At 49.2% G+C, this 12,019-nt stretch overlaps 1 protein-coding gene across 1 annotated transcript; it reads left to right on the top strand.

Annotated features, from left to right (window-relative positions):
* Nucleotides 1–205: 205 nt before the first annotated feature.
* On the top strand, nucleotides 206–11,600 carry mgaa (MAX dimerization protein MGA a). The gene is made up of 12 exons (XM_084482590.1): nucleotides 206–326; nucleotides 1,916–3,002; nucleotides 3,760–5,197; nucleotides 5,489–5,789; nucleotides 6,190–6,357; nucleotides 6,888–7,010; nucleotides 7,113–7,993; nucleotides 8,563–8,839; nucleotides 9,368–9,489; nucleotides 10,004–10,084; nucleotides 10,166–10,238; nucleotides 10,869–11,600. Exons 2-12 carry the CDS (start codon nucleotides 1,969–1,971, stop codon nucleotides 11,597–11,599), a joined length of 5,229 nt encoding a protein of 1,742 aa, XP_084338716.1. The 5' UTR covers nucleotides 206–326; nucleotides 1,916–1,968; the 3' UTR covers nucleotide 11,600.
* The last annotated feature ends 419 nt before the right edge of the window (nucleotides 11,601–12,019 follow it).

Genomic DNA, 12,019 nt, shown 5'->3' with positions numbered 1-12,019 from the left:
TCAGATCAGAACTATCGATGATGATCAATGAACCAACGAGGAGTAATAACCTGGACTTGTCGAGCGGCCAGTTTTGAAACCGTGCGTCAAAAATGGCGAACGAACGGGCCTGCGCAGCGGGCACTGCGCATCCCACCGATGGAGGGGAGTGCGGTCGGTGAGTGGTGACGTAGGCGTGGTAGGAAACACGTTCCTGCCGTTTCAGCCCTCCGCTCCACACACAGTGAGGAGAAGATGTTGCTCCTTCCGACAGGAGGAGACCATCCGAAGACCTCCACCGCCGCGGAACGTAATCGAAACACTCGCTCCATTGGACGATGCAGAAGGTAAATCCTTGTGCATGGCCCAGCACATGGACGACGACGACGACAACAACGGGGGAGAGGCGAGGCACGGGAAGCCTCTGCTGCTGCTGCTGGGTTGAGGGGGGCAGTCACGGCAGCCATTACGGCGTGTGTGTGGGGGGGGGGGGGGGGTGGAAGACGGCTTCCATTACGGGCCGGAGTCCGCCATGTTGTCGAAAACACGCGGTGTTGTTGAGTGACGGAGGTCCGTGGTCGCGGTGAGCCGTTGGGTTGCCGACACGCACACGAGCCCCCCCGGGGCCCGACATACACGACACGGCTCGAGCCACGACACGGCTCGAGCCGTGTCGTGTATGTCGGGCCCGGGTTGGTCGTTGGACGGACGTTGTTAGCCGGCACCAGCAGGATGGGGTTTTTCATGTCTTATTTTCTACTTGTCCCAGATATAACTAGAGTTGTGTGTTGGATATAATATAACTATATATATAACTGTTCTGTTACTGCGACAGAAACATAGCTAAACAACAACATGCTATGCTAGTCACCGCCAGGCGGGATCGCGTTTCATGGTCGCCACGACGTTCGGGAATATGAAAAAAATAGTTTATTTGTTTTTTTTAGATTTCAATTTACTTCAGTTTTTACTTGAACTGGATTCTTATTAATTATTTCAGACGTTTAAGGCCCGCCGTGAGTAAATACTAAATGTGCTAACTTGTTGTTTAGGGCTTGTACATCACAATGCACCATGGGAGGTTTGGACGACGACCATCTCGCCATTTTGTGATGAAAAGAGAGTAATTAACAATCCCAAATAAACATAATTATACAGTTACCCATGCTATACCAAAACTTTGTTTAGCCATGTCCCGTATTAGAAACACAGTGGTAGTCTCAAACACAACGTCTCTCCATAATGGCAAATGTTAGCTACTTATGAACAATGACCAAAACAAAATTACTTTGAATAACATTCCTGTGCTCCTACACTTTAAAAACAGAGGAAGTCAGTCACCTGTGATGTCACGATGTACAGGCCCCATTAGCCGTTATGCCCGCTGTGTTAATGGGAAGAAGGTTAATGGCTTGACTGGTTCACTGAAAGGAATATCTAGCTAGTTAAACCTCTGCGGATGTTGCAGGAATAAGATATAGATATAGATAAGATATTTAGATTGAATGGCCAAGTAGTACACTGGAATGATAATCAGATTTAACATGAACTGGGCTTCATGCAATATGTGTGCTCTTCATAACTGGTATATGTGATGCATCACCTTGATGTCATAAATTGTGGCATACCCAGCAAATGAAAACATTGTATTGTTCAACTGCTGCTACCCAATAACAACCAACATCACCAGTAACACTCTGCACAACCACCATCTACCTCAACAGTACACAATAACTACACCCACTACAGCTACTCACAACTACAACACGATATACAACCATCCATGAAGGTCTCCTTAACTTCCTGTTCATAACAGTCCTAAACCACGGATGGTGTTTATTTGTATAAAACCAGACGTGCTAACAATAGGGTGTATGAATAAAGTGTAATTCGGAATACATACTGATTAACCCTTCTTGTTCTCTTGGGGTCTCAGGCTGCAGGCTGAGAATCAGAGTTCGCCTTTGTTTGAATGTCTGCATTTCACCCATGGCCACCAAGAAGAAGCGTAAGGAGATGGTGTTTCAAAAGGAATGTACTAATGGCTCTACAAAAGCCTCTAGGCCCCCCCTTCCTCCTCCTCCCCCGTCGTTGGTTCTCCTTAAACCTGGGAGGGCCGGAGAAGGAGATGGAACTATTTTCACGGACAAAACGGAAGACCGCATAAAGAAGCCCTCGGCAGGCGGGTCGTCTCCATCTCCAACTAAAGAGACCCTTGAGAACCTGCCTCCCATGATCAGCTCCCATGGCGTGAGTGTCACCCTGGACAACAACGTCATGTGGAATGAGTTCTTCAGGTGCCAGACGGAGATGATCCTCACTAAGGATGGCAGCCGGATGTTTCCCTACTGCCGCTTCCGTATCTCAGGGCTGGATGCGTCTCAGAAGTACTCCCTGGTGGTGGACATCCAGCCTGTGGACAGCAGCCGATACGAATGGACCGGACACAAGTGGCAGGTCGCTGGAAAAGCAACGCGCCATTTGAAGAGCCAGCCATTCTCTCACCCTGATTCACCGTCCACAGGGCAGCACTGGATGGCGCAGCCCGTGTCTTTCTATAAACTGAAGCTCACTTCCATGATCCCCAGCCAGGGAAACCTTGCCCTGCATCCACTGCATCGCTACATACCGCGATTACTTGTCGTCCCTTTTTCTGCCAACGCCAAGAAGGACCTCAAGCTCAATGGACCTCGAGTTGCTACGTTCACTTTTCCGCAGACAGAGTTTTTTGCAGTCACTGCTTACCAGAACTCACGGTTTACACAACTGAAAGTCAACTATAACCCATTTGCTAAAGGGTTTAAAGATGAACGATCAAGCTTCCTGGCCCTGAAGCCCAAATCATCTGCTAGCAAAGACTTGAACAATGAGGCCGACCCGTCCAAGAATCAAAATCCTCTCGTGAAGAAGAGTTTAAAGTCTTTGCTGGCAAACCATAAGCCTAGAAGCTCCCCAGTAGCTGACCACCAGCATTCAGATACCTTGATACCTGCAACCACCAGCTCCACTGAAGAACTTTCTAGGTAAGATAATGCTTAAAGTAAAAAAACTTCTTGTTACACAAATAAACCACTTCTTAGCCCAATGTCCAAACTAGCTAAATCGTCTAGACTTCAATACTTTGACCCGTAGCCAAGATGTAGGCTACAGATAGTAATATTGTAGCTAGTAGGCTCACAGGCACTCAACTGCAACGGGGATCTCGTATCATCGTTTATTTAATGGACTGCAGTAATGTCCATTTGGCACTACTTTTTTAGGCAAATCCATAAAATAATAATTAACACATGGTAATGGCCTTTCCTGTAAGTACTTACTGAAGTAGTTCTGCACAGGAACGGGTAAATGAAGAACCCAACTTCCGCCTCCGTCTCATTTATTTAAATGTCTGAGCAAATGCAACATTTCAGACAGTAGAAAAGCAGTGCTGTATTTCACACTAGTTTACATTTAATGGGGACTCTTTAACGGGGATGCTAAAGCACTTAGCATATCATTTTCATGTCATTTCCATCTATTTATTTGTGTTGTTTTTTTTGAAAGTTTTGACTTGCAAACAATCTTCCCTGCATCGTCTTGTTCGATTCAAAACACAGACCCCAACTCTAGGCTTTTACTGTTCATTGGTCATCATCCAACATGAGTCCTCCCCCAGCATGCTTGTGTGCATTAACGTTTTAAGTGGAACCATCCTACATCGCAACTATATAATGCTAGTTTGATTATGTCACTGTAAAGTCAAGGGTGGAAAGTTTAACGTTTATTCGTTTCTTTCCTCAGTCAGGCAAAGCCTTCTCAGAAGTTGTTTTCTGAGCTGATTCGAGAGGCCCACGTTTCCCTGCGGAGATGCAATTTGGACAAAATGGTCGCCAGTATGCAATCTACGTGCAAAGTAAAGGTGGCCGAGATTGAGCGCTCGGTTCCGACAGTTTGCCCCGCAGTCAATGAAAAGTCAACAACGGTTGCTTGTCCTGCCCCCAAATCCCCAATAAAGCCGTTGTTGTCTTCATCGGACTGCAAGAGCAACTCTGAACCTCAACCAGAAGTAAATGTGAGGCCACACAAGCGACCGGCACTGGTTCCTCTGCCAGCTCTCGCTCGCTTCCTGTCAAAACATCAGTCGAAACACAAGAATGTGGGGACCAGAAAAGAGCCCTTGAATAAACCACCCCCTGAGGCACCACCTCCCTCTAAAACAGCACCTTGTGACCGGCCCACTGTTGTTGGTTCCCATCCCGGCTCTTTCTGCATCAGCCCTGCGTCAACCCCGCATCACCAGGAACCAACACAAGAGGGTCAAGTGTTGGCCCCTCAAATTGTGGTTCCTATACCTAAGGTACCGGATTGTACACTTGTGTTACCGAGGATAGATGTGCCATTGTCTACTCCCGAGCAAATACATTTCTCCACCTCTGCTCCCGAAGGGTTGCCAACAGCCATTGACTCATTCCTGGCTGACATTACAGACTCCAGTACCATGGCACCATGCGTGTCGACCGACCAACCTGCCCCACTCCTCCCAGATTCTTCCCCCATAGGGTTTGAATCACTGTCGCCCGTGTCCTCACCAGAACCTTTACCCCCCCTACACGTGTCTCTAGGATTAGAAACCTTACCTTCTGCCTCAGTTGTCGACACTTCCCTGAAATGGCACTCCCTGTTTCCTCAACCTGACCCATTTTTGAACTCATTTACACCCTTTTACCCCACAAGCCATCATTCTCCTACACTAAACCCCCACCATCAGCCCTGCCAAGAAGCACCCTCTGTTGCCCCTGACCCTTTACTGCACGAGGATGAATACCAGTCCTTAGCCTTCCCGGGAGAGTTGTCTCCCCTTAATCTCCAGCTCTCTATGTCTCCGAGCTTCTCATCTCTGGATGGTGGCGCCTTGTCACCTAGCCCTTCTCTCTCAGACCTCCTGTCCTTTATTTCCAACGATAACAACAACCTTCTCTTGGAGGCTGAAGTCGCCAAAGCGGAGCAGGTTTTGGTTCCCTGCCCGCCGCTTCCCCTCACGGTCCCAATCCTGAGGCCGGATCCCTCACCTCCAGTAGATCCAGAACCGGAACCAACAACCAAGCCGATGAAGGGTAAGAAGAAGTGTAGGAAGGGACCGTCCAAAGGGGCTGCCAGCGACTCGGACCCTGTGTACACAAAGATGCAGCCTAGCTTGGAGGAAGTGGAGGAGCAGCTCTTCGTCTCGTTTACCTCCAAGGTAAAGATCCCCAATGCTGCTCTTACAGGAGATGGTGTTAGGATTGTTCCAAATTGAACCACTTCAAATACTTCTGATTGAAATTCAGATGTATTCGATTGATAATGCAGTGGACCTGTTTCAGAATATCTTCCATTATAATCTCAAACAAACAATACCCTCTTAATATTTGATTACACGAGTAACAAACTAAATGAATTAGTTTCACAGGCGGGGAATTAGAAATCTCTTTCTAAGACTTTTTTTATGCAACCATTTTAATGAGGGCAAAACGTCTGCTACTCGTCTTAGGAAGCACTGAAGCTCCACCTTCAGGATCCACATGACGGCCCAGGGACCCAGCCTCTGGAGCCCCCCAGAGAAGACCCTCAACCAAATACACTATCACCTGAGGGAGAACCTCCTCCACAAAGCACACCTCCACTAGACACGGGAGGGATCGGGGCCACTGCATTGATTTCTGGAGAACATGTTTCTTCAGGTGAAGTACTAAAGGATTACAAGGAGACCATTGCTGCCTTTCAGAAGGTTCTCCGGAGGGATCTGAAGCTCATGAAGAACAGACAGGTCATCCACCCTGTGTTGCAAGAGGGTATGAATCCTTAAATATTTATTATTTATCTTATTTAATACATTTGCATACAGCAGCCACACTTGAGTAACTAGCGTCGGTCCTTGCATCCTTCGGCCCTGATGGTCAGCACCCTTAAAGGTGCTGACCATACATTTCTGACCATTTTTGGTATACGGGACTATCATCATCCTAGTTTATTTTATCCAGGCCGGAATTATTCCTCTCCCGAGGGTGGGGCCTGTCTGACTCGTCTTAATCATCTTAGGCGTTTTCACTCAATACTGGGACAATTAAACAAATTGTGACCTGCATTAGTCCCCTAGACCCCAAATTAAGAGGAAAATAGGTTCCAATGTTTACCTTTTGAGTCTCTTCCACTTACTTTTCGTTTTTTTTCTCCAATTTGTGTGAACTCCAGTCGGACTGAAGATGCATTTACTGGATTCTGCGCTCGCTATAGACCTGCAGTACCTAGGGGTGCGTCTGCCCATCCCTCCTCACCCTTTCTCTTTGGAAGCGCAGGCTCCAACAGCGCGGGCTCCAACAGCGCGGGCTGCATCACCGCAAACGTCACCTCGTCTACTGAGTGAGCATCCACTAATGTTTTACCAATGACATACAAAGTTTTACTACGCTGCACTTATAAGTTCTAGGAAAGCCTACCTTTTTGGTGGCTTCTAAGCTTGCTATGGGTTTGCCTAGCCTTTGATGGGGGGGGGGGGTTAACTTTGTATCCGTTAGCCCATATTTTGATGGGTTGTTAGCTTGCTATGGTTTTGCCTAGTCTTTGGTTGGGTGGCTAGCTTGCTATGGGTTAGTTAAACCTCTGGTGGATGGTTTGCTTTCTAGCCTAGCCAGTGGTGAATGGTAAGCATGCTAAGAGCTAGCTTAGCCAGTGATGGGTGCTTGGCCTGCTAAGCAAGCCTGTGGTAGATGGTTAGCAATAAGATGAAAATATTTTTTGCAATGGGTTAGTCGTGCCTGTGGTGGGATGATAGCTTGCTTGTGGTTAGCCTTTTCCTAGATTGTTCTGGATGCAAATAAAACAGAACAATGAACAATGAAACGCCCTATAATAATAATAATAATAATAATATACCAATATTGTTTCTGCAGGTGTGTGCTTGGACTTTGTTTCTAGGACAGGGAAGACCTCAGACATTACCCAGATCAAGGGTTGGAGAGAGAAGTTCCCTCCTTCAGAGTCGTCTACATCCTCTTCGTCTTCCAGGCCTGAAGGTTTGCAACTCACCGATTTTAAAATACACGCTCTTCAGAAAGTTTCCAATCCTTCAGAATTGCAACAACAACCATTTAATCGAAACGTGTCTCATGTTGTAGCCGCTGCCTCGGCGACGGAGCATCCCAGTAAGAACCTGTCAGCCTTCTGCAGCGACATGCTGGACGAGTACCTGGAGAACGAGGGCAAGTTCCTGGACCAGCACGCCTCCAGCTTCTCCCAGGCGCCGCCCGAGCCCGTGGTCTACAAGCTCCCCGTCCAGAGCTCCAGCTACGTCCGGACCCTCAGCAGTGTCATCCAGAAGCAGCCCCTCAGCGCGCCCACCTCCGCCCTCATCTCCAGCTTCGTGCCGCCCTCCAAGAGGCCCCGGCTGCCGCCCACCACCACCAAGAAGTTCCGTCGAGAGAGGAGGCAGAAGACTGCCGGGGGGTTCAACCTGAAGTCCAAACCGGTGTCGGGTACTGGGGACTCTTTGGTGTCGGTCAGTCCCACAGCAGCCGGCCCCGGGCCACCTCTCGCCCAGCCCTCGGCCCTCGCCGCTCCTCCAGCCCCGGCCACGCCCTCAACACTCCCGTCGCTCGCGTCCCAGACACAAGACAAATCTGAGGCACGCCCACCCCCAGCCAAGACGATGGCCCCTACTGTCTCCGCCACGCCGGCCGACGCCCCCCTGAAGAAGACCAAGAAACTGAAGACGCTGGCACCCTCCCATCTCCCAACGCCAAAGACGCCGCCCGTGTCAAAGGACCCGGCTCTGGGCGGTCAGAACCTGGCCCCGCTGGAGTCGGACTCTGAGCTGGGTCCGGCAGGAGGGGAGGAGTCCCCGAGCCGGCCCCCCCCCCCCAAGCCCAAAGCCCTGGTGTCCGTCACGCTGCTGAAGCAGAGGGACCTGGAGGACGCGGTGGTGTGGGAGGGGCGGCCGCGGACCTGCATCACCGAGGAGAGGGCCTCCGTCGCCCTCACGTCTCTCTTCACCACAGCGGTATTCTATTTTATTCTATTTGTTTATTTAAAAGGGACAATGCACGTCAATTGACAGTTTTAGTTTACACTCAAAATGTCATTTTTAGTTTACACTCGAAATGTCAATGTGCCAGAGTTAGCGGAAAAGCTAATTTTCATCTGTAGTCCCTTGGCAGAGAGAGAGAGAGAGAGAGAGAGAGAGAGAGAGAGAGAGAGAGAGGAGAGAGAGAGAGAGAGAGAGAGAGAGAGAGAGAGAGAGAGAGAGAGAGAGATGAGAGAGAGAGAGAGAGAGAGAGAGAGAGAGAGAGAGAGAGAGAGAGAGAGAGAGAGAGAGAGAGAGAGAGAGAGAGAGAGAGATTACAGTTTTGGTTGTTTTCAATCCATCTCTTAAGTTTGGTTCTAAATGATAGATAGCTGGTGCTTTCTCTAAGTTCAATGTTTAAGTTCTAAGGTAAGGCGTCTTCCTTAAAGGTCCCATATTACACACCAGGTGTGAGTGTGATTAGCCGTTACAAGCCAAGTTACAAGTTAAGGTTTGGTTTTCGATGTGAAGCACTGACCAGGACACGGCGTTCCCCTCCCCCATAGGGCTTCGTACGTGAGGATCCCACCGCTCCCATCCAGCTGGTGAAGCGACCCACTCCGCCCTGCCTCAAGGACTTCTGCCTGCTGGGCTGCGTCTGCTCCAGCCTGGCTCACTCGCGGCCCATCACCCACTGCGGCAAGGAGCAGTGCATGCTGGGCTGCAGCTGTCTGAGGCAGAAGGTGGTCCTCCTGAAGAACCTGGACGGGTCCGACTCCAGCCCCTCGGACATCGACCCCTCCAGGAGGAGGAAGAGGAAGAAGAGGATGAAGATGGCCTACGGTGGGTTATACGCTCTGTAGCGCAGCCTGCGTAGTTCTAGTCGGGTCTAGGTTCTGTAGACGCCTGCGTAGTTCCAGTCCTGTCTATGGTCTGTAGAAGCCTGGATAGAAAGTCCATCAGGTCTATGTTCTGACTATTTATTAAGCTTTATGAAATTATTTGATATGATTTAGAGTGTTTATTGATCAGGTGTACAGAGTGTGTATTGATCACAGGTGTACAGGGTGTGTATTGATCAGGTGTACAGGGTGTGTATTGATCAGGTGTACAGAGTGTGTATTTATCATGTGTACAGAGTGTGTATTGATCAGGTGTACAGGGTGTGTATTGATCACAGGTGTACAGGGTGTGTATTGATCAGGTGTACAGGGTGAGTATTGATCAGGTGTACAGGGTGTGTATTGATCAGGTGTACAGGGTGAGTTGATCAGGTGTACAGGGTGAGTTGATCAGGTGTACAGGGTGAGTATTGATCAGGTGTATATGTTGTACTGGGTCCATCCTTCTCGTCTCTCTGTCTCGGTGTAGTTCTGAAGGAGACGGAGAGTGTGGCCCAGCCAGCCCAGCCGGTCCGCACCCTGTGGACGGGAGGAGACGTGGACCCGGAGCCCGTGTACACCCCGGAACACCTCATACCCCCGAGGAAACAGGTACGAACCCCGTTCACTGGGACGGTCTCTAGACCTCCTGGAACATAACCCTGGAACCGTGTCCACCGAACTGCAACAATGATCTCAATATGAATGCCCTTTAGGGGATTTGATGCATGTTCCTCCAGATGTAGGTCGCAGTGACGCCAGTGACGAAGTCAAAACATATTCAAAGTCACAGCCCCCAACAATATTTGCTGTTCATAGTTGTAACACACAATTGTTACACACAATTGTCCTGACACTTGAAGTTGAAATAAATTGTAGGTTTGCCATAACCTTAAACGTTTAGGGCACCAGCCAGAATCATTTCATCTTTTTCTGATTGAGAGTTCTACATCCAGTACAGGACACAACTGCATTACCGTCTGCGCACCACATGACGTCTACGTGTCCTCAAACACTAGGAGCAGAGACACTCCTCTCACACTGCTTTTATCCTGAGACCTGAACCAGTCTGGGTTCCCATGTGGGATAGTGTCTAGTCGTAGGCTGAGCTAGTCTGTGTTTCCAGGTGCGCGGGGCCGGGAAGAAGGGGAAGACCTGCGCCAGGGTCCGAGGTTACACGGGGAGGAAGACGCTCAGCAGAGCACGGGTAAGGACTATGATTTGGCTGCTCGGAAGCTCGGGTGGTCCGGATTGGCTGGTTGGGTAACTTGGGTCTTTTGTGTTGCAGACGTCTGAAGGTGTCCAGGAAGCGGAGGAAGAACACACGCAGATCAGGAATAAAAAGGCGGCCGTAACCACAGGTATCTCATCTATTCAGGTGTGGGATGGTGGGAACAGGTATAACCAGTTCCAATAAGGTGTAGACATGTGTAACCAGGTATAGGCAGGTGAAACTATGTTCGGACAGGTATGGCCCTGTGTGGATTGGACTTACAAGGGACAAGAGACTTGTGAAACCAGTGGTTGAGCAGCATATCTGGTATGTAGTATATATGTGTAACCAGGTGTAACCAGGTGTAACCAGGTGTGACCAGGTGTGACCAGGTGTAGACAGGTGTGACCAGTTGTAACCAGGTGTGACCAGGTGTGACCAGGTGTAACCAGGTGTGACCAGGTGTAACCAGGTGTGACCAGGTGTAACCAGGTGTGACCAGGTGTGACCAGTTGTAACCAGGTGTAGACAGGTGTAGACAGGTGTAACCAGGTGTAGACATGTGACCAGGTGTGGCAAGGTGTAACACTGATATAACACTGCTCTTCCCCTGTCATACACCTCGATTCATTTATCTACCGCAGGTGTATGTCGGGTATAACCAGGTGTATGAACCAGGTGTATGTCGGGTATAACCAGGTGTATGAACCAGGTGTCAACCTTCATTTAGCCAATCACCGGTTCATTTTCAAATCTCTCCGAACTCTCTAATCTCCAGAGTCTCCCCGGGATCGCGCCAAGCACCTGGTGATCGTGGCCAAGTGCCAGTGGCCCAGTCCGGCGGTTCAGACCCAGGTCCTGAAGGCCGTCTGCCAGGCCATGGCCCAGGAGAAACTCCACAAGCCGTTCTGGATCGACAAATACTACGTCAAACTCCTGAGCTTCACCGTCAAACAAGGTGTCATCCACTACAAGGTCCACATATCCGAGGGCAAAGCAGCCCGCTCCAAAACCAAAACCAAAACCCTGCTGTCCACGACTAGACCAGGTCCCACGGGACCACGTAAGACTGGACCGACGGGCACGGGAGGTGAGGCGGGGAAGAAGGAGGGAGGGAAAACTGCGGAGTACTGGCAGAAGGAGGTGGCGGCAGAGGAGGAGGATGTGGAGGACTGGCAGAAGCAGGTGGAGGAGGAGGAGGAGGATATGGAGGACTGGCAGAAGGAGGTGGAGGAAGAGGAGGTGGAGGAGGACAAAGAGGACCGGAAGGAGGTTAAAAAAAGGATGATGAACATGGCCCTGCCCTTCCTCTCTGGACTCTCTCGGGCCGGCTTCCTCTTCGCCAACCTGAAGGAGTCGGGGGGAGACAACCTACTGGTGCAGGTAGGAATAATATGTATGCTTGCTAAGCCATGCCCTGTAATGACGGCTTTATCGGCTGTCCTGCAGGTCCCAGGTAAGACCCTACACTACACTCCTGAATTCCGCAAACATTTCAACTGGTGTTGACTAGGGATGGGTCAGAATATTCGATTATTCGATTATTCGTTCCCGAGGGTCAAAGCCAGTTTTTTAACATTTGGACCGTTAACATTTTTTCCCATTCAAATAAACAAGAATTAACGGACAGAACTAATGTTGGTTCTTGTAGCACTATTACTTTTTTTTTAAATTATTAATCATGTACAGAAAAACAATATACACAATACACACAAGCATAAATATTAATATATATGCATACAACACAAACACTGATCACTGTTAAAGTTTGTTTTTTTGCGTTTAAGATATTAAGTGATTTCTTGCCGATGATCCATGGCTGCCTTTGTGAATGTCGGCACACATCGAATAATCGATTATTTGTTCATCCCACCCACTGATTATTCGACCATGAAAAATTTTAGTTTTTCACATCCCTAGTGTTGACGC

The sequence above is a fragment of the Micromesistius poutassou genome, assembly GCF_964030765.1.
Source record: "Micromesistius poutassou genome assembly, chromosome: 17".
NCBI classification, from domain to species: Eukaryota; Metazoa; Chordata; class Actinopteri; order Gadiformes; family Gadidae; genus Micromesistius; species Micromesistius poutassou.
This window is presented reverse-complemented; position numbering and strand designations above follow the sequence as displayed.